At 47.2% G+C, this 23,047-nt stretch overlaps 1 protein-coding gene across 1 annotated transcript in view; it reads right to left on the minus strand.

Annotated features, from left to right (window-relative positions):
* CHD5 (chromodomain helicase DNA binding protein 5) overlaps window positions 1-23,047 on the minus strand; it is an 86,162-nt gene that overhangs the window by 46,957 nt on the left and 16,158 nt on the right. Inside the window, exons 3-11 of the mRNA XM_060258797.1 lie at window positions 21,531-21,713; window positions 19,957-20,075; window positions 18,808-19,052; window positions 16,624-16,748; window positions 14,693-14,816; window positions 13,606-13,772; window positions 5,463-5,678; window positions 412-618; window positions 106-317 (exon numbers count right to left, since the gene is read on the minus strand). Of these exons, the coding sequence (XP_060114780.1) occupies window positions 106-317; window positions 412-618; window positions 5,463-5,678; window positions 13,606-13,772; window positions 14,693-14,816; window positions 16,624-16,748; window positions 18,808-19,052; window positions 19,957-20,075; window positions 21,531-21,713 (1,598 nt within the window). The remainder of the gene's footprint in view (window positions 1-105; window positions 318-411; window positions 619-5,462; window positions 5,679-13,605; window positions 13,773-14,692; window positions 14,817-16,623; window positions 16,749-18,807; window positions 19,053-19,956; window positions 20,076-21,530; window positions 21,714-23,047) is intronic.

The raw sequence follows: 23,047 nt of genomic DNA on the forward strand, positions 1-23,047 counted from the left end.
CTGGACTCAATAGGTACTTGGTCTGATCCAACTTGGCTCTTCTATGTTGTTATGAATTCCTTTCTGCATGCAAGAGGGTCGATTGGCTCATGCCCGTGTCATCACCTGTGATTGAGAATACGGTGAATCATCATCCACTCGGGCTTGATGCCATAGCGATAATACTTCTCCTCCATCTTAGCATAAAGGGGGTCTTTGTTCTTTCTCTTCTCACTCTTGCTATCCTCATCTCCAGAGCCATAATCGAAAGCTGGCGGATCATCCATGTCGTTCTTTCTTTGGTAGTTGCGGTACATCACAGTGTGGTAGAGCTCCAGCTGTGTGACAAGAGAGTGTGCCTAAGGGGGTCACACAACCCTGCCCACCCTCCCCACCCGGGGATGCAATGGGGCCCACTCTGAGCCTGCTCACCTGCAGCTCCTTGACCCAGGAGCAGTGCCAATAGGAGAGGCCGGCCCACTTCACAAAGAATTCTCGCTCCGGGATCCCTTCCAAAAGCTTTGGAGGAGGGATCACAAACTCGGAATCCACTGAGGGTAAGGCAGATGCAAGCGGGGCCGGGGGCTCCTTCCAGACCCAGTGAAGGATCCGCTGGATTTTGCCTTTTAATGGTGGGCACTGAAGACACAACAAGGAGGCAAAGACAACAATGAACAACCATTCAGCGTTCAGGCTCAGCTGCCAATGACACGACTGGGAGCAAAGTGCACATTTCTGGCACATTTCACCTGCGGTTGAAAGGTTCGCGCCATGGAAGGGAGGTGAGATGTAGTCTGCTGTGGTGAGCCTGGTCACCTCCCAGAATAACAATCCAGGGACAAAACAAGCACTACTGCCACGCATGGAGAGGGTTGCTAGCCTCCAGCCAGTAATACAAAAACCAGGAGAGAGCTGCTCAGGAGAATCCAACACTATCAAGAATGCAACTCTATACAACAAATGAAAAGGAGTTCCCACTACAAAAATAAGCCATAGGTAGGTAGCAACAATAACCTTTATTGGCATGATATTGAACATAACAAGGAACCAATCCATCCACCAAATGGCAATTTGCAAATACATTAAGTGCCTCCTAGATGCGTGCAAGTAACCACAGAAAGAGTGAAGTGGCTGGGCCAAAGCCGAAAGGACGCTCAGCTGTGGATGTGTCTGATGGTGAAAGAACAGTCCGATGCTCCAAAGAACAATACTGCATTGGAACGTGGAATGTAAGATCTATGAATCAAGGTAAGCTAGATGTGGTCAAACAAAAGATGGCAAGAATGAACATCAACATCTTGGGAATCAGTGAACTAAAATGAACGGGAATGGGTGAATTTAACTCAGAGGATCACTACATCTATTATTGTGGCCAAGAGTCCCGTAGAAGAAATGGTGTGGCCTTTATAGTTAACAAGAGAGTGAGGAAGGCAGTAATGGGATACAGTCTCAAAAATGACAGAATGATCTCGGTCCGTATCCAAGGCAGACCATTCAATATCACAGTAATCCATGCCCCAACCACTGATGCAGAAGAGGCTGGAGTGGACCAGTTCTATGAAGATCTACAACACCTTCTAGAATTAACACTAAAAAAAGATGTGCTTCTCCTCATGAGGGACTGGAATGCCAAAGTAGGAAGTCAAAAGGTGACCAGAACAACTGACAAGTTTGGCCTTGGAGAACAAAATGAAGCCAGGCAAAGGCTAATAGAGTTTTGTCAAGAGAACAAGCTGGTCATAGCGAACACCCAACAACCTAAAAGGCGACTCTGCACGTGGACATCACCGGATGGACAACACAGAAATCAGATTGATTATATACTCTGCAGTCAAAGACGGAGAAGCTCTTTACAGTCAGCAAAAACAAGACCTGGAGCTGACTGAGGCTCAGATCATGAGCTACTCATTGCAAAATTCAGGCTTAAACTAAAGAAAACTGGGGAAGCCATTAGGCCATTTAGGTGTGACCTTGATCACATCCCTTATGAATATACAGTGGAGGTGAAGAACAGGTTTAAGGAACTAGAGTTGATAGACAGAGTGCCTGAAGAACTATGGACGGAGGTTCGTGACATTGTACAGAAGGCAGCAATCAGCACCATCCCAAAGAAAAAGAAATGCAAGAAAGCAAAGTGGCTGTCTGATGAGGCTTTACAAAAAACTGAGGAAAGAAGGAAAGCAAAAGGCAAAGGTGAAAAGGAAAGATTCACCTAACTGAATGCAGATTTCTAGAGAACAGCAAGGAGAGATAAGGAGGCCTTCCTGAAGGAACAATGCAAAGCAATAGAGGAAAATAATAGAATGGGAAGGACAAGAGATCTATTCAAGAAAATTGGAGAAATCAAATTTCGTGCAAAGATGGCCATGATAAAGGACAGAAATGGTAGGGACCTAACAGAAGCAGAAGAGATCAGGAAGAGGTGGCAAGAATACACAGAAGAATTATTCAAGAAGGATCTCAATGTCCCAGACAACCATGACAGTGAAATTGATGAACTTGAGCCAGGCATCCTGGAGTGTGAAGTCAAATGGGCTTTAGAAAGCATTACTAACAACAAAGCGAGCGGAGATCCCAGCTGAGCTATTCAAAGTCCTAAAAGATGATGCTATTAAAGTGATGCAAGCATTATGTCAACAAATTTGGAAAACACAACAGTGGCCACAGGTTTGAAAAATATCAGTTTATATTCCAATCCCAAAGAAGGGTAATACCAAGGAATGTTCAAACTATCGCACCATTGCACTCATTTCACATGGCAGCACGGTCATGTTAAAGATCCTACAAGCCAGGCTTCAGCAGTATGCAGATCAGGAACTACCAGAAGTACAAGCTGGGTTTCAGAGAGCTAGAGGAACTAGAAATCAAATTGCCATCATTCGCTGGATTATGGAGAAAGCATGGGAGTATCAGAAAAATGTCTATTTCTGTTTCATTGACTATGCTAAAGCCTTTGATTGTGTGGATCACAACGAACTGTGGCAAGTCCTTAAAGAGATGGGAGTACCAGACCACCTCACATGTTTCCTGAGAAACCTGTATAAAGGTCAAGAAGCAACTGTCAGAACAGGATATGGAACAACTGATTGGTTTGGAATAGGAAAAGGAGTTTGACAAGGATGTATATTATCACCCTGCTTATTTAATTTATATGCAGAGTGCATCATGTGGAATGCTGGCCTGGATGAAGCAGAAGTCGGAATTAAGATTGCCGGGAAAAACATCAACAACTTCAGATATGCAGATGACGCTACTCTAATGGCAGAAAGTAAGGAGGACCTAAAGAACCTCTTGTTGAGGGTGAAAGAGGAGAGCACAAAAATAGGCTTGAAACTCAACATCAAAAAAACTAAGATCATGGCATCTGGCCCCATCACACCTTGGCAAATAGAAGGGGAAGACATGGAAGTAGTGACAGACTTCACATTTCTGGAATCCAAGATCACTGCAGATGGTGACTGTAGCCATGAAATTAAAAGACGTTTGCTCTTGGGAGGACAGCTATGGCGAACCTGGGCAGTATAGTAAAAAGTAGAGACATCACCTTGCCAACAAAAGTCCGTACAGTCAAAGCGATGGTATTTGCAGTAGTAATGTACTATATTACCACTGTATGACTGTGAGAGCTGGACCATAAGGAAGGTCGAGTGCAGAAGAATAGATGCTTTTGAGATGTGGTGCTGGAGAAGACTCTTGAGAGTCCCTTGGAATGCAAGGAGATCAACTCAGTAAGTCCTAAGGGAAATCAACCCAGACTGTTCCCTGGAAGGTCAGATGCTGAAGCTGAAGCTCAAATACTTTGGCCACCAAATGAGAAGGGAGCACTCACTAGAGAAGATCCTGATGCTGGGAAAGTCAGAAGGCAAAAGAAGAAGGGGACGGCAAATGATGAGATGGCTGGACAGCGTTACTGATGTAACAAACACGAATTTGAGCAGACTTCGGAGGATGGTGGAAGACAGGAGGGCCTGGCGTGACTTGGTCCATAAGGTCGCAAAGAGTCGGACTCGACTGTGCGACTGAACAACAAAAAAGATGCTAAATATAAAAATTTTGCAACAGTTTCAATAACCAATTGATTCCAATTTGACAGCAGGAAGACAATTTTATATTTGTCGGGCTTTGCTGTTTGCTCACTCAGACGGGGTCAATGAGTATGGAGCGCAAGTCACAGTAAAAAGTACAATTTAGGAACACATGTTCTAAAGTTTCTACCTCAGGATTAAACTATACCAACATCAACAACAAATCATAAGTAATTTCATTAAGTATATCAATTCAATATATCAAAAAAGTCTCATAGAACTACAATTACAGAAAAATCCATTTTCTTCAAGGCAGAGTGCCAAAAGGTGAGGAAAAAACTCTCTTCTGATGCCAAGAGTACAGAGAAGAAGAGATTGGATTTATACCCCACCCTTCACTATCCGAAAAAGAGTGGCTCACAATCTCCTTTCCCTTCCCCTTCTCACAACAGACACCCTGTGAGGTAGGTGGGGTTGAGAGAGCTCTCCCAGAACTGCTCTTGAGCAGAACAGCTCTGAGGGAACTTGTGGCTGACCCAAGATCACATCAGTAGGTGCATGTGGAGGAGTGGGGAAATCAAATCCGGTTCTCCCTGATAAGAGTCCACTACACCAAAAAGGCTCTCAGTCTCCCAGTGTGGCTGTTTCTTTGCAGTGTAGTCCTAAAGTCAAGCACTCATATGATTTTAGTGTCCCTGGACGATGTTGGTTTAGTGTAATTCATTTTATAGAGCTGCATTCTTGCTAGTGTTGCAACCTCCAGATAGCGGCTAGAGATCTCCACATAGTACACCTGACCTCCAAGAGACAGAGATCAGCTCACCTGGAGAAAATGGCCACTTTGGAAGGTGAACTCCATGGCATTAGACCCCACTAATGTCCATCCTCTCCCCAACTTCCCCTTCCTCAGGCTCCAAATCTCCAGGTATATCCCAACTCAGAGCTGGCAACCCTATTCATGGAGCTGCCCTAGGTACACAGAAAGGAGGAGAGGGTAGTCTGATGTTTTTAAAAGCCCATGAAAAAAGCTAGGGTCCTAAGAAGCCTACCATCTTAATTTCAGACTGCAACAAAAAACAGTTCAAGAAACCAGTGGGCAGGACTGGGAGAAGCAAGAGCAGAAAGAGAAGTGGTTTGGTCTCGTAAGGAGAAGGGGTAGAAGAAGAGGGTCAGCTGCCAAAAGGGGGAGACAAAATTGCACCCCCCGGCCAGGCTTTCTCCTGAACCTCCAAGGCACCAGAGCTAAACCTACCTCTAATGCCAGCACTAGGACAACTCCCACCTAACCTTGAGCTTCTGGTGCCAAAGGGAGATCCCCCCCGGAGTATCACAGGACATAGCCCCCACTGAGGCATGGCAAGAGTAGCTAGTCCCACCAGAGAGGTCCCCAACCACCAGCAGGAAGGCATGGGGCAGGCAAAGGGCACAGATGGCACGAGGAAGGTGGATAACACTCACTGTACACCGAGGGCAGAGCCATTCACCATTTGGGATTTCTGGGAGTGGTGGGTTCAGGCAGTGCAGGTGGTAAGAGGACGGGCAAGTGTCGCAGCAGAGGAGCTCCCCTCCGTCTTTGCAGATGCGGCAGAATTCCATGTGGTCATCTTCCTCTTCACCAATCTCCTCTTCCTCATCTTCCTCATCCTTTGGTTCCCACTGGATGCCTTCCTTCTCCTGGCACAAACATGGAAGGCAGACCTGAAGCAAGCTGGCTTCTTCCCATTCACTGCCCCCTCCCAAAGATCTCACTGGTTCAGTTAAAGAAAACAGAAGTCCAGCGGTGCCTTAAACAAGGAACTTCCACATTGCACCAAAAGCATTGAAATCTGATTTACAAAAGCTGATGCGGGACCAGTTGTTAGCCTTTGAGATGTCACTGGACTTCTGTCCTATTTTGCTGCAAGAGGCTACCCCTCTGCAATTTTTATCATGGTTGACTTACATCAGCATGATCTAGGGGAAACAATTTGGTAAATAAAATCTATTTTTTAAAAAGCATGATCTAGGGGGTAAAGCAACAGACTAGGTCTGGAAGAGCCAAGTTCGAATCTCTACTCTGCCATTTGAAGCTGACTGGTCAATCACTTGCTCTCAGCCCAGCCTACCTCTCAGGGTTGTTTTTGTGAGGATAAAATGGAGAAGTGGAGAACGACATGGTAAAACACTTTGGCTCTCCACTGCAGGGGGATAAAATGGGTATAAACAGACGTGACAAGTAAATGAGTCTCAAATATTCTCCAAAACAGTAAAGTCCAATAGCACCTTTAAGACCAACACATTTTATGATAACGTAAGCTTTCGAGAAACACAGCTCTCTTCATTAGAGGTATCTGATAAAGACAGCTGTGTTTCCTGAAAGCTTATGCTACCATAAAATTTGTTAGGTGCTACTGGACTCTTCACCACTTTGCAGCAACTAACATGTCTAACTTCTCTGGAAATATTCTCCAGATATCCTGTGAATAGCTGGAAGTGTTTGTCAGAAACATGAGAGTGAGAAGTATGGTAATTTCAGTATTTAAGGACTGATGTGTGACTGCCTTTTGAGGGCCAGCATGGAATCACACCATATATACCCCACTATTCTGGAATTTCCCCAGCAGCACCTAACACTCTGCTGAAGAGATAGCACTAGAGATGGGCACACTCCCCACCCCATAGTTGTCAGATTTGGAATGAATCCACCCCACCCCCCATATTAATACAGTGAACATCCACTAGACATATAAAAGTAAAGGTAATCCCCTGTGCAAACAAAACAGGTTACTCACCTGTAATTGATGATCTTCGAGTGGTCATCTGTGCAGTCACACACATGGGTTTTCCCGTCAGGACGAACCCTACCTCGGAGATTTTAAAAGCTAGCCTAGGCGTTATTTTTGGCGCGCACTCCCTTCCGTCCTGGGGAGCAGGCATCCACTGCGCATGCCTGGAACGGGAGGGAGGCGCCCCACCCACCCAGTTTCTTTCCCCGCCGCCGACATAGTAGATGAGCGGTTGCAGAGTACCAGTGGCCAGCAGCGGGGATGGTTGGGCGGGCGTGTGTGACTGCACAGATGACCACTCGAAGATCATCAATTACAGGTGAGTAACCTGTTTATCTTCTTCGTGGTCTCTGTGCAGTCCCACACATGGGTGACTGATAAGCTGAACTGCACGGTGGTGGGTGCTGGCACTAGAGTAGGAGAGAAAAATTAATGCAATGTTAGTGCAAATCAGTCAAGCAAGTATTGGACTCCAAGGTAAGTTGGTACTTACCGGATCCAGATCGTATTTTTCTTAGTCGAAGATAGAGCGGAGTACTGCCTGTCCAAAGGAGGCATCTTGCCTAGCACGAACGTCCAGAGCGTAGTGCATAGCAAAGGTCGAGGTGGAAGACCAGGCGGCGGCAGCGCAGACGTCTTCCATGGAGACCCCTCTGGCTAAGGCAGATGATGTTGACAAAGCTCTTGTAGAGTGAGCTCGTAGTGTAGTTGGAACCGGCTGCTTTGCTAGTCTGTAACACAGCTTTATAGCAGCAACCAACCATTTCGAAAGTCTCTGCGTAGATATCTTTTGTCCCTTATTGTGCCGTCCATAGGCCACAAAGAGTCTGGAGTCCTTCCTGAATGATGCTGTTCTATCTATGTAATAGGCGAGTGCCCGTCTAACATCTAGGCAGTGTAGGGCTTCTTGGCCCTTATCCGTAGGACGTTGAAAGAAAGCGGGTAGAGTTGTGATCCTGTGAAGGTGAAACGTGGATACTACCTTAGGCAAGAAGGTAGGATCTGGTCGTAACACTACCCTATCGTGATGAAAAATGGTGTAAGGCGTGTCTGCTCTAAACGCACAAATATCGCTGGCTCTTTTAGCGGAGGTAAGTGCGACTAGCAGCGCCGTTTTCCACGAGAGGAAATGCAAAGGGATTGAAGCCATGGGTTCAAAAGGTGGTTTCATTAGCTGGCTTAATACTAGAGATAAACTCCAACTGGGGTACAGTTGTCGTGATGGTGGATGCAGGTGTAAAATTCCTTTTAAGAAGGATTTCGCAGCGGGGTGTGAAAATACAGACCGTCCTTGTATGTGAGGGTGAAAAGCTGAGATTGCTGCCAGGTGCACCTTTAAAGACGAATGAGTTAGCCCCTTTTCAGATAATGACAATGTATAGGCCAAGATTTGAGGCATAGAGGCAGACAAAGGTTTAAAGTTATGCTTGGTTGCGTAGATGGAAAATCTTTTCCATTTCATGGAATATGACTTTCTGGTTGATGGTTTTCGTGCATTTAATAGGACGTTTCTCACTCCCTCAGGGAATTCTGAGAAGGTATCCTCCAAGCCGTCAAGCGGAGTCTGTCCGGGTCGTGATGAAGAACCCTGCCGTTCTGTTGTGAGAGGAGATTCTTGGCCCGGGGGAAGTGATGGTAAGTATTGTCCGATAGGAAAAGGAGCGTTGTGAACCATGGTTGGCGAGGCCACCACGGTGTGATTAGAATACAATTTGTATTGTCCAGTTGAATTTTCTGTATTGATCGTGTTATCAGTGGAAACGGTGGGAAGAGGAAATGTAATGGACCTGTCCATCTCTGAATGAAGGCATCCCCTGCAGATTGTGGTGAGGGCGGACCTCTCATAAAGAAGAGAGCACATTGTGCATTGTCTGGTGCAGCAAACACATCTATTGATGGTGTTCCGAATTTCTGGAACACTGGTAGGAGGTACTGCCTGTGGAGTGACCACTCGTGGTCGTTGATGAGGTACCTGCTCAATGTGTCCGCTTGTGTGTTCTGGGCACCGGGGAGATGTACTGCAGTGAGATGGATCTGATGCGCGATACTCCAGTGCCAGAGGTGCATTGCTCGCTTGCAAAGACGGGTAGATGCAGTCCCTCCTTGCCTGTTTATATAGAACACAGTCGCCACGTTGTCGGACGCTATTTGAACGTGACGGCCGTGAAGAGTTGGCAGGAATGATTTCAGAGCTCTGTGGACGGCTAAGAGCTCCAGGCAATTGATATGGAGCGACTGTTCGTATGGCGTCCATTGCCCCTGGACTGAGAGGGTGTTTAGATGGGCTCCCCAGCCCCACCTTGATGCATCTGTTGTGACTACCGCTGACGGGCTTGGTCTTAAGAATGGCATGCCTGTCAGCAAATGATTTCGAACTGTCCACCATCCCAGAGAGGGAAGGATGTTGTTTGGGACAGTTAGGAGGGTTTGCTGAGATTGGTGTTGGGGACGATATGCACGAACAAACCAGATTTGTAGGGGCCTCATACGGAGTCTTGCATGTGGTAGGACCGCCGTTGTCGCTGCCATGAGTCCTAACATGCGTTGAATGGTGAAAGCTGTCTGTTTTGGCTGTTGCATTATTTCTGTGGCTAGTGTGTGAATAGAGGCTATTCTGTCTGTTGGGAGGTACGCCCTGTGGTCCGTGGTGCAGAGGCGAGCCCCTATGAATTGAATGTCCTGTGAGGGGATTAAATTCGATTTTTGCTGGTTGACTTGGAGACCCAGGTCTGCTAAGAGTGCAAGGGTTATAGCAATGTCTTTTTCCAGTTGTGGCCTTGAAGGCCCCACAAGGAGCCAATCGTCTATGTATGGGTAAGTTGCAATTCCGCGCTGTCTGAGGTATGCAGCGACCACCGCCATACACTTTGTAAAAGTCCTGGGTGCTGTGGAGAGTCCGAACGGAAGCGCTCGAAACTGATAATGTCTGTTTCCCACGGCAAATCTCAGGAACTTTCTGTGGCCTTGATGGATTGTTAGGTGAAAATAGGCATCCTGTAAGTCTACCAGCGCCATCCAAGCATTTTGAGGGATTAGGGGCAAAATGGATTGGAGGGTGACCATCCTGAATTTTCTGTGGTGGATGAACTTGTTGAGAGCCCTGAGGTCCAAAATCGGGCGCTGACCTCCATCCCTCTTGGGGACTAGAAAGTACCGGGAGTAGAAGCCTGTCCGATGGTACTGATCTGGGACAGGTTCTATGGCCGCCTTGGCCATAAGAGTGATGATCTCTTCTTGGAGGGGAGGGGATGGAGGGGTTGCAACAAAGTGGTGTCTTGCAGGGGGAGAATGAAACTCTATTGAATAGCCTCTTAAAATGATATTCAGGACCCATTTGTCTGTGGTAATTAACTTCCAGTTCTCGTAGAACGGTAGGAGTCTGGAAGTGTTGTGAGGTGGCAGAGGTGGAGAGTCAAAGAGACTGCTTGGATGCAGTTGCAGTCTTTTTAGGTTGTTGTGGTCTTTGCTGCCGCTGGTTAAAAGGTTGCTTAGATGGTGGAGCCTTACGCTTCCAGTATTCCGATTGTCGAGGGGACCTGGAGCGTTTGAATGGCATTGGCTTCCATGGTCTGGCTTTGTAGCCCTGCTGTTGCTGTTGGGTCACACCAAGTCTTTTTGCCCGTTTGCGGCTGTCGTCGACTGTGGTGAGTATGTCGTCTGTCGTGGCATTAAAAAGGCCTTGGCCGTCGAAAGGGAGATCTTCGATTTTGAATTTAATGTCGGGTTGTAGGGAAGAGGAGCGAAGCCAGGCGTGCCTTCTCAAGGCAATGGAGGCAGCCATCGCCTTGGAGGTGCATCCCACGGAGTGACGAATGGTATTTATCTGTTGTTTGGAGACTCTATTGAGCTCCTGTAATAATGTGCATGCCTGTTTTTGAGCAGGTTCTGGTAGAGCCGAGACAAGCGTGCCCAGTTGGGAGGACAGATTGTGGGAGTAAGCAGCAAAATATGCCAAATAATTATTGATTTTGGCGTTTGCTGTGGAGATGGAATACATCTTCCTTCCCAGTGTGTCCAATTTCCTGCCCTCCTTCTCCGGGGGTACAGGATGACGAGTCTGCTTCGATTTGGAGGAAGAGTGGACTATCATCGAGTTCGGAGCCGGGTGACTGAAAAGAAACTTCGACTCCGTAGCTTGGATCTTGTATAGGGATTCGATGTGCTTTGACGTGGGAGGAATAGATGCCGGCTTGTCCCAGGCTTCTTTAATGGCATCTAGATGCACCGGAAGCATCGGCAGAAAGGAACCAGCAGGTAGGTCCGAATGGACCAAATCGTGAACTACATCCGTGACCTTGGGCGCGTCCGATGTCAGCTTTACATTAAGAGCAGAAGCCATGTTTGCGACCAAGTCCAGATATGTTTTGGCTCCGTCGGATGGTGACAAATCTGCAGGCTTTGCAATATCTGAAGCTGGGGATCCAGGAGAGGACATCGATTGCATCGAGTCCGATGACGCGTCGGATTCGACATCGGAGTTGTCAGGTTCGGGTGCTTGCGGGTCCGGTCTGGTTGGACTCGTGTTCTTAGGTTTAGAGGTCGAAGTGGAAGGAGTCGGAGATGGCTGTTTCGTTGGCTGCTTACTCCGTTGGACGGGAGTTGCTTCCTTGGACTGGTTCCTGTGGTGATCTGCACGGTACCGAGAGTGGTGGTAACCGCAGCATTGATGGGAATCCATTGATGGAGACCTCGAGGTGTAGTAGCGTCTTCTCGGGGACATGGATGGAGACCGAGATCTCGGGTTGTAGCGATAGCGGTCCCTCCCCCTGCTAGGGGATCTCTCCGGGAAACGTGTATGATGGTACCGATGTCTCTCGATGCTCGGAGATCTGGCTGGGAATCGATGAGTATCAAAGTACCGATGAGCATCGTGTCTATATTGGATGGGATTCGACATATCGCGGAACGATCTGGGGTTGATGTGTTGTTGAGTCCACTGCAGCGGGTCTCGGATCTTCTCCAGCGAAGGGTCTGGTATGGATCCTTGCCAAGAAGGGGATCGGGACGGAACCGGGATAACTTCCTCCGTCTGCTGATGCGGTGAGTCCGTAAGCGGAGTGGCCGCTTCCTGGGTATCGGATCCGGGCGTGGACGGATCACAATGTCTGTCAGGCTCGTGTTGTTCCGAAGGTTTGTTCGGAGCGGTAGGTTTTTTCGAGTCCTTCGGGTCGGTATATTTTTTCGGTTCCTTCGGGTCGGTAGGTTTTCTCGAATCCTTCGGGCCCTTCGGATCGGAGTGCTTGTGTTTCTTGGTGTGCTTCCCAGTTTTCAATTTAATAGGCGCGACCGTTTGTTGTGACGTCTTCGCGCCGTCGCCGGTTTTCGCGGCATCGCCGGGCTTATGCTTGCTGGGAACAGTGGCCACTGAAGCTGCCGACCTTGCGCCGTCCCCTTGGGGAGACAGAAGGGGAGGCGACTTACTTGTAGTAGAGGATTGCGACATTTCAGGGTGAAGCACAGACTCCATAAGATGACTTCTCAGTCTAGCGGCCCTGTTTTTCCGCCCCTGTTTGCCGAATTGAAGGCAATGCGCACAGGCGTCTACTTTATGGGCTTCTCCCAGGCAAAATAAACAAAGTGAATGTCCGTCCGATGTAGGGATTTTTGCCCTACAACGCGAACACCTTTTAAAGGTTATTCTACTATCCCTTCCTTCCATACGCCCGGGGGGGGGGAGGGGGGGGGAGGGGAAGGGAGGTCTGAGGTAAAAGCAGGAAAGATATTTTTTTCTTTTTTCTTTTTTTTTTTCCGAAGAGTAATGAAGAGTATAAGAATATAAGAAGGAAAATGGAATAAAAAGAGAGGAAACGACGAAGAAGCGAAGGCTAGGTTCTGAGGTAAAAGAGGAGCGCAACGAGGTAAGACTATCCCGGGCGACGGTTGGAAAGAAACTGGGTGGGTGGGGCGCCTCCCTCCCGTTCCAGGCATGCGCAGTGGATGCCTGCTCCCCAGGACGGAAGGGAGTGCGCGCCAAAAATAACGCCTAGGCTAGCTTTTAAAATCTCCGAGGTAGGGTTCGTCCTGACGGGAAAACCCATGTGTGGGACTGCACAGAGACCACGAAGAAGATCCAGTCGTTTTCGACTCTGGAGTGATGTTGCTTTCACGTTTTCACAGGAGACTTTTTACGGGGTGGTTTGCCATTGCCTTCCCCAGTCATCTACACTTTTCCCCCAGCAAGCTGGGTACTCATTTTACCAACCTTGGAAGGATGAAAGGCTGAGTCAACCTGGAGTTGACTACCTGAACCAGCTTCCGCTGGGATCAAACACAGGTCGTGAGTAAGAGGGCTCCGACTGCAGTACTGCACCACGTTTTAAAATGTTTTAAAATAATTCAGAATGAGAAAAGCCTCCAGCCTGGAAGTGATCTCTTCTGCCACGTTCATCAGAAGTGCCTCCAAGTAAGGAAGCCTGTCTCTCTTGGTGCAGATGAGACCTTCCTCAGAGCCCTCCACAAGTTGCTGAAAGGCCCAGCAACCTCCAAGCTCTCTAGGTCACGAAGCTGCCTTACGTTGAGTCAGACATTGGTCTGTCATGGTCAGCATTGTCTACTCTGACTGGCAGCAGCTCTCCCAGTCTCAGTCTTTCTCAGCTCTCCTGCTCTTTCCCATCAACTGCTCCTGGATCCCTTTTACTAGAGATGCCAGGGATTGGAACAAGATAATAGTGGATAATAGTGGATAGCGTAACAACGGTTCTATAGTTCTAATTATCATTCATTACACCATGACTCCTTCTTTAACTGCTGACTCAATATAAGGCAGTTTTATGTGTGTTCATACAGAGAGAGGAAGAGAGAGAGAGAATGGCCTTTCAAAACACCAAATTCCTTACACAGTGTGGGCAGCTCCATTTTCCCTCTGGTGCTTTCTCCAACTCTGGGTCCAAACAGACAAGGTGGTAGGCACGGGGACACGTGTCACACAGAATTATTTCCCCGCCCTGTTGGCACACTTCACAGTAATCCTGGTGGTCTGTCTCATAACCGTCACCTTCCTCAACTGAAAAACAAAAGAGGGGCAAAGAAATGGTAATCCCCAAAAGGGAGAACTAAGGCAGGATTTTATTTTCAGAAGGGAAACGTGCTATTTTCCAACTCTGTCCCAGGAATGCCTGCCTTTCCTTTGGGAGTGTATCAAGTTCCTCAGTCTACAATAGTGATGAGGCTGCCAACTCCAGCTAGGAAAATATCTGGAGATTGGAAGGGATGCCTGGGGAGGGAACTCAACGATGCCCTAGAGCAGGGGTGTAAAATATGCAGCCCAGGGGCAAGATCAGGTCCCTGGAGGATTCCTATCAGGCCAGCAAGCAAGTCTGCTTTCTTTTGCCTCTTTCTTGCTTCCTTCTCTGTCACAGTTTGCTTTGCCAGACTTGCTCAATCACACAGGAGCTACAGAGCAAAGCCTCTATTTTCTCCACTGGCTGAGGCTCCTCATTTGGGGAGGAAGGGGAGCTTGGCTCAGATCTACTGAGCCAAGCCTCTATTCCTTCTCTTGGTTGAGGCTCCACCCCCTCCTTATCCCCTGGGGAGGGAGGGAAAAAGCCAGAGCTTCCTTTGCCCAGTTCTTTCAATCACACGGAAGAGATACAAAATCTTTGTGTTTGTGTCCTTTATAAAATTTATGTCTCTGCTACCTGGCATTACATTTTAGGACACACATGGCCCAGCCCCACAAGGTCTCATTTATGTCAGATCTGGCCCTCATAACAAATGAATTTGACACCCCTGCCCTAGAGTCTACCCTCCAAAGCTGCTGTTTCCTCCAGAGGAACTGAGGTCTGTAATTTGGAAATAATGAGAGCCAGTATGGGAGAGTGGTAGAGTGGCAACCTTTCCCACACTCCCCAACTTGGCAACCTTTCCCACACTCCCCACAACTGATAGGTGGGGAAATAGAAAAAAATCAGGACCGGGACCCACGTCTTTTTTTCTTCTTCTTCCGTTTGCCCTTCTTGCCCAGGCCCGCCAAGGATTCAGAGGGCACAGAGGAGCTGTGGATGCTGGCGCTGTCCAAGTCAGATTCCTCTCGTTCATCTTCCTCACTCTGTAAAGGAAGGCAAACAACACTGAGATACCATGGCTGCCCCTCCCCACACCTCCAACAGCCCACTCCTCCTAATAAGAGAAACTCAGGCTGCGATCACACACACTAAATAGTGCACTTTCAATGTACTTTCCAACTGGATTTTGCCAGTTCACACAGTAAAATCCAGTGCACTGAAAGTGGATTGAAAGTGCATTATCAATCTCCAAGAGGCTGGCCCAGAACAGCCATTGCAAATGATAAATACATAAAGGAAGACAGACAGGCAGGCAGGCAGAGTAATGCACATTGGGGTCAAGAATCCCAGCTACAAATACAAGTTGATGGGGTGTGAACTGGCAGAGACTGACCAAGAGAAAGATCTTGGGGTTGTGGTAGATAACTCACTGAAAATGTCAAGACAGTGTGCGTTTGCAATAAAAAAGGCCAACGCCATGCTGGGAATTATTAGGAAGGGAATTGAAAACAAATCAGCCAGTATCATAATGCCCCTGTATAAATTGATGGTGCAGTCTCATTTGGAGTACTGTGTGCAGTTCTGGTCGCCGCACCTCAAAAAGGATATTATAGCACTGGAGAAAGTCCAGAAAAGGGCAACTAGAATGATTAAAGGGCTGGAGCACTTTCCCTATGAAGGAAGGTTGAAACGCTTGGGGCTCTTTAGCTTGGAGAAACATCGACTGCGGGGTGACATGATAGAGGTTTACAAGATAATGCATGGGATGGAGAAAGTAGAGAAAGAAGTGCTTTTCTCCCTTTCTCACAATAGAAGAACTCGTGGGCATTCAATGAAATTGCTGAGCAGACAGGTTAAAACGGATAAAAGGAAGTACTTCTTCACCCAAAGGGTGATTAACATGTTTTTTATTTATTTATTTATTTATTTGGGATTTATATCCCGCCCTTCCCACAAGTGGCTCAGGGCGGCTTCCCGCCCTTCCCACATGTGGAATTCACTGCCACAGGAGGTGGTGGCGGCCACAAGTATAGCCACCTTCAAGAGAGGTTTAGATAAAAATATGGAGCACAGGTCCATCAGTGGCTATTAGCCACAGTGTGTGTGTATATATAAAAATTTTTGCCACTGTGTGACACAGAGTGTTGGACTGGATGGGCCGTTGGCCTGATCCAACATGGCTTCTCTTATGTTCTTATGTTCTTAGATGTTATGGAATGTTTACAACTATTCACACTGCTGATAGAAAGGGGCCAGGCACAGAATTCTAGCAATAAGATAAATGGTGTTAGAGAAATAGAAAAGGAGGCAGTTTTCAATGATTTTAGCAGTAAGGAGAGATGGAAACAGGGAAGCTGAGCTGGGCAAGAATACTGGGGCGGGGGGGGGGCAGGATGGTTGAGGAAGAATTAGGAGGAGAGAGACAACTCTTTTTTTTTTTTGAGAAAGAAAGAGAGAGAGAGAGAGTGAGTTTTTGGCCCCTTTGGCTGTGAAGAAACGTGCTGAGACATACAGAAAACACCAACTGAAACTCAGCTGCCATAAAAGAGACTACATAAGATTTGTATAGAAATGAGGCTTTAGGGCCCTGCCTAGCCCTCCCCATGACATACAAAAGCATAGCAAATTAAGGAAAATAGACCCAGACTGCAAAGACAGTTTTGCCACGTTTCTCAGTTTTCATACTTTATGCAAGTCACAGAATTCAGTTTTTCTTAACATAGCCAAAGATGCCTGACAGTAGAGGCAGCGGAGGTGGGAAAGTCTGAATTTCAGGCCCGAATCTGTGACAATTTTGACTGGCTACTGTGAGCAAGACAACAGCCCCATGAGCTGAAGTCGGTTCCTTACCGAGGAGCCCTTTTTCCTCTTGTTGGCAATCCCCCCAAAGCGGAACTTCAGGCCTGCCACTTTCTTCCCTTTCCCCTTTTTCTTACTGTCTTTGGTGCTCTTTATTTTCTTCCGCACCCCGGGACCTGGAGGAAAAGGGAAATGGTCCACAATGAAGTCACCGTGATTTGATCAAGCTCTCCCCCACAGCTATCAGCAGCAAAAGCCTTCAAAACCAAGAACAGAACAAGTGTGGTGTGGTGATTCAAGGGTTGGACTAGGACCTGGGAGACTCAGGTTCAAATCTTTACTTTATCATGGAAGCTCGCTGGCCTTGGGCCAGTCACTCTCTCTTACCTCACAGGATTGTGGTGAGGATAGAACGAAGGCAATGAGAACGACATATGCCCTGTTGGGTCCCCAATGGTTAGAATGAAGTAAACGAATGAAATAAATAAATCCAAGTAGCAGAATCAAGTACTCAAACTTCCCCAAGGCATCATGATTTCTTGTTCTGCTCATTGTTTTCCTATTTCCACCCAACTCATGAGAGTCCACTATGTGCCAAAATCTCCTAATGGGCTATTTTAACTTTTATGGCTTTTATTTGCAAGGCTGCTCAAAACAGGGACCTGGGTTCAACCCCACATAGCAGCCACATTTAGCATTGGTGAATTCAGCCCCCTTTTATGGTTCTTCTGTTTTTCCATCCAAGGTTTCCCCTCTCCCCACCCCACCCCTCCAACCCCACCATTTCTTCTCATTGTTCAAGAGCATAGGACTTTCTCATTTCAGAAATTGCTCCCCCCCACACACACTTGCACATTTAGCTACCAAGATTATTTCATCAGAGTGGGGATGAGAGGGGTTTTTAAAAATAGTTTCCTTCCATAAACAGCTCATCTCTTCCCCTAAGCAGGGGATAAAACTGTTCATGACAACAAATGGCACTGATCTATCAACAGGAGAGCCTGCAGGAAGAGAAAACCTTTTTTGCCCTTTGCCACCCTGCCATTTTCTCACTGCAGCAAAGCCACTCTTGAGCTATGATCACTCTAAATCACTCTAAATCATGCACTTTCAATCCACTTTCAATACACTTTCCAAGGGGATTTTACGGTTGTGTGAACTGGCAAAATCCAGTTGGAAAGTTGAAAGTGCATTATTGAGTGTGTGTGATTGCAGCCTTGAATGACTTCCCCCAGCAGAATAGCCTCCTTTCAAAAGCAACCCCATGCATCTGGAATGCGAAGGTTCCTTCTTGGAGTTGCCACCTCTGGGTTGGGAAATACCTGGAGCTGGAGGGTGGAGCCTAAGGAGGTGGGATTTGGAAAGGGGAGGGACCTCAGCAGGGTATAACACCATAAAGCCCACCCTCCCAAGAGGCTGCTTTGTCCAGGGGAACTGATCTTGGTCATCTGGAGATCAATCGTGGTAGTAGGGGATGCCCAGGTGCCACCTGAAGGCTGGCAAATCTATTTCCTACCAAACCAGAGCACTACCTATGCACAGTGATGACTCCAGGTTCGATTCTAAGTAGCACTCATGAAGCTTCATTATATTACAGGGGTGGCCAAACTTGCTTAACGCAAGAGCCACATAGAATAAACGTCAGATGTTTGAGAGCCACAAGACACAAACATCAGATGTTTGAGAGCAAGCAGGCAGGCAGGCAGGAAGGGAGGGAGGAAGAGAGGGAAGGAGTCAGATGGGAAGGAAGAAGTGGAAAGAAAGCAACTTTAACTTAAAATCCATTTTCCAAGGCACCAGCTGGCTTGGATTGGATAAGTGTTTTAAAGAGACAAATGCCTTCTCCAAGCTGGCTGATGAGGTAGCAGGTGCTTTGAGAGTCACACAAGATGTGTGAAAGAGTCAAATGTGGTTCCCAAGCTACAGTTTGGCCACCCCTGTGTTATAACAAGGCAGGCCCTTGGTTGATCGGGGTTAGTACCATCTACTCTGACTGGCAGCAGCTCCCCAGTGTCTCAGGCTGAGGTCTTTCTCATCACTTACTGATTTAAAAAAAAAAATCTGGAGATAATGTAGGTTTGAACCCAGGACCTTCTGCATGCCAAGCAGATGCTCTGCTATTGAGCCACAGGCCCCATCCTGTTGGAAGCAGCAGCAACCCACATGCTTTTGTGAGAACCAGTCCTGCTGCGTCTGCACTCCTCTGAGCAGCTCCTCCATCCTTGCCTCAGTTACCTTTGCCCTCCTTGGTTTTGGCTTTCCTGATGACAGGCTGGGGCAGCAGCGGTTGTGGCATGCTGGTGGAAAGCGGTGCTGGAGCAATGGCCACCGTCTCAACAGCTGCAGCCACGGCAGCCGCCGCTGCTGCTGCCGAACTGCCTTTGAAAGGGTTGTTGGCACTGAACTCCCGCCACTTGGCCCCCAGGACGGTCATCATCTTGGACATGGGGATTTTGGGATTCTGCTTGGCGACCAGAGGCCTAGGGAAGAAAAAGAAAGTCGTCAATTCAAAGAACCCCATACACCCATGTCATTCAGCAATTAATTCACACATCTGCACAGTCTAAAAAAACCCCTGAGCAACAGAAAGGAGGGGAGGGGGTTTTGACTAACGCTTCGGGAGTAAGTGAATGGTGTGTGACTGCCCACTATTTTAATAGATTAAACTGGGCTTAGAGTTAATGGCATGCTTTCTTGATTCTCTTGCTGTTGGCTTGAATTCCATTTCATCTCTTTTGGATTCCATGACAAGGTCCTGTAATGAAGAATGGGAACAGCGGCTGCTGCTATTCAACTCTCTCTCCCATTGTTTTCATGTATCATTTTGGGTGGGTAGGGCAAGCAAAGGGCAGGGAAGGTGGCATGGTATGGCCCTATCACATCATATCTTAGAAGCTAAGCAGGGTTGGTACTTGGATGGGAGACCACCAAGGAAAGTTCTGCATAAGAAGGCAATAGCCAACCACCTCTGCTGAATCACTTGCCTTGACAGCCCCTTGCTGGTGTTACCATGAATTGGCTGCAAAGTGACAGCACTTACATAAGGCAAGCCAAAATAGCATCTACAGGCCAATGCTCTGTAACTTGTGATAAGGGGGCGGGTGACCCTCCAAATAGGTGTTTTTTTTAAAATCCTGCAAATCTAAGTAATCCCCTGGAAACTGTTGCATGGATGCAGCTATTCACAAGGGGGGCCAGCCCTTCATTAGTAAGCATAACAACACCCACACACATATATGGATCTCCAGTGCCTCTGCATAAGGAGGCTCTCTGAGGCTATTCTGGGCAACTAGCCAACAGTTCTACCCCCTCTCAGAACAGAGATCCAGAACACCACCAAACAGCTTCATTCCCCCACCAGGCCATTTATGAGGCCTCACCTACCTAAGAAACTGGCTGAAAGCCTTGTAGTTCGTCAGCATGTGATAGTCTTCTTCAGAAAAAGCGTAGTCCACGTCATCCAAGCCCCACTCTTCCATGAGCTGAGCAGAGGTCTTGGGCTCCTACAGGAAGGCAACGAACAGAAGGACAAAGCGTGACAAACCCCTGCGGCAAGATGCTCCAAGTATTTGCTTGTTTTACAGCGTTTATATCCCACCTTTCTGCCCTCATAAAGGCATGGAGTCCCCCGCTGCGTAGCAAGTCCCCAACTACATCCCAGAACAAAGGACAAGCTTCGAAGGACAAATAAAACAGCTGTGTCCCATCACCCCCAGATAACTGGGCTACTTCTCAACAGAAGCCCCAAGACAAAGTTCCTGCCTCACTTTGCCGAAACTGGGCAGCAAACCAGAAGTTACAGCACCAAGCACCATGTAAAAATCATTCCTGATACACCGAAAATGTATCTGTTCTCAATGCTCCCAGGATGAGGCTCTTGCTTGGTAGCTATGATCCCCAAATGTGCTGCCAATGGCCATTATGGCTGCCATCGTGCTTCTGGGCACCTGCTTCCTTCTTCCCAAAGCACAGCACCAATGAAGTAGGAGATATTCAGAAGAGCCCAGCAGGAACTCATCTGCATATTAGGCCACAAACCCCAGCACCAAGCCAGCTGGGATTGTGTTCCTGTGCTTTCCTGCTCAAAAAATGCCCTGAGCCTAGGTCTAGGGTTGCCAATCCCCAGGTGGAGGCAGGGGATCCTCCAGTTTGGAGGCCCTCCCCCCGCTTCAGGATCGTCAGAAAGCGGGGGGAGGGGAGGGAAATGTCTGCTGGGAACTCTATTATTCCCTATGGAGATTTATTCCCATAGAAAATCATGGAGAATTGATCCGCGGGTATCTGGGGCTCTGGGGGGGCCTGTTTTTTGGGATAGAGGCACCAAATTTTCAGTATAGCATCTAGTGCCTCTCCCCAAAATACCCCCCAAGTTTCAAAAAGATTGGACTAGGGGGTCCAATTCTATGAGCCCCAAAAGAAGGTGCCCTATCCATTATTTCCTATGGAAGGAAGGAATTGAAAAGGTGTGCTGTCCCTTTAAATGTGAGGGCCAGAACTCCCTTTGGAGTTCAATTATGCTTGTCACAGCCTTGATCTTGGCTCCACCCCTAACGTCTCCTTGCTCCACCCCCAAAGTCCCCAGATATTTCTTGAATTGGACTTGGCAACCCTAAGGAGGTCTCTCCTTTATGTCTACAGAGAGCACCCATTTAATAGAAACAGCTATCTTTATCATAGGATGATGCTTGTTTTGGACCATCCTAACATTTTGAGGACCCTCCCAACATTTGGAGATGGGACACAGCATCTGTGGCAGCCATTTTGTGATTCGCATCCACCCCATAGCAGCCATTTTGTTATAAAGCCCATTCTTTGTTCTAATTTTTTTTTTAAGTACCCACAGGTTCAATAAGATTGAGACTCTTCTCCCGCAGTACAGAGGTGGCTTTCATTCCCCCTGCCACCAAGCAAGAAATTGCAGGCTGCCATGGTTCAAGACTTCTCATGCTGAGGTATACCTTTAAGCCTCCATCTTCATTTTCTTCCTCTTCTTCCTCTTTCTTTTTCTTTTTGACTTTTTTCTCCTTCTTCTCCTTCAGCTTCTTTTTCTTCTTTTTATTTGGAGAATAATCGCTGCCTTCGCTGTCTGACTTTTCTCCCAGCTCCTCCTCATTTTCAGAAATTTCATCATCAAGGCACCCCTACATTTCAAGAAATACAAATGTGTACATGGAGGGAAGGATAAAAAGGAGTCATGCAACTCCTTAAGGACTCGTTACATTTTATTCCAATATTAAGTCTTCAGGAATGAGAGTTCAGTTCTTCAGATGGCTTGGTTTGTGGACAGTTTACATGGGAAGGTTGGAGAGGGAAAGAAACTACAGGGTCAAAAAGCCAAGAAATGTAGGAACTACAGGGTGGAAAATAATTATTTATTTACAACATTTATATCCCACCTTTCTGCCCGCATCAGGGCCACCAAAGTGGTTAATAGATTATAAACATACCTAATAAAAACACATCTTAAAAACCATTAAAACAAAAAAAGACATCAGTAAGACAATTAATACCAAGTTTAAATGCATATATGATACAAGAAAATTAATGAAAACCCAAATACAGCAACCAAAAATAAAACACTGATCAAGGAAGGAGAGATCATGAAATAGACAGTTGAAACAAAAAAAGTCATCACCCACTGGTGGAAAACCAGCCCAGAAGGGACAGGTAAGTCTCCTTGAGGAGAGAGTTCGAGTTTTGGGGCCACCAGTGAGAAGGCATTCTTCCAGGTGGCCACAAGCCTAATCTCAGATGTTGGGGAGACCTGAAACAGGACCTCAGAAGATGACTGTAGAAGCTGGGTAGGTTTATGAGAGAGTAAGCAGTCCTTTGAGTATGCTGGTCCTCCCAAACTGTATTAGTTTTTAAAAAATTAACATCAACACCTTGAATTGTGCCTCGAAACAAACTGGCATCCAGTGTAGATGGTCCAAGACAGGAGGGATATGGTCCCTACATCCCGCTCCAGTCAACAAGCTGGCTGAAGCAGTCTTCACCAACTGATGTTTCCAAGTACTTTTCAAGGGCAGCCCCACATAAAGTGCATTACAGTAATCAAATTTAGATGTAACCGGAACATGCTTCACCATGGCCAGATTTTTTTCTGTCCAGCAAAGGCCACAGCTGGCTAACCAGTCAAAGCTGTTAAAAGGCACTCCTGGTTACAGCTGCCACCTGCTTGTCCAGCAATAGATCCGGGTCCAAGAACAACCCCAAACTCTCAACCTGTCCCTTCAAGGAGAATGCAACCTCATCCAGAACGGGTTATACTTTAAGTCTGGGGTCAGACCTGCTGCTGAAATTCCAATCTAATTAGGCAAAATTCAGAGACCATTCACTAATGATGTTAGGCTAGTTGACACCTGGGGAGCCCCAGGTTTTTCTCAGATAGTTCATACACATGTGACTAAGAAATCCCAGATTCCTGTTCAAACCAGGATGGGGAAGGAAAAGATAGGGTGAAAATTCTTAATGA

Source organism: Heteronotia binoei, chromosome 18, assembly GCF_032191835.1.
Source record: "Heteronotia binoei isolate CCM8104 ecotype False Entrance Well chromosome 18, APGP_CSIRO_Hbin_v1, whole genome shotgun sequence".
Lineage (NCBI taxonomy): Eukaryota > Metazoa > Chordata > Lepidosauria > Squamata > Gekkonidae > Heteronotia > Heteronotia binoei.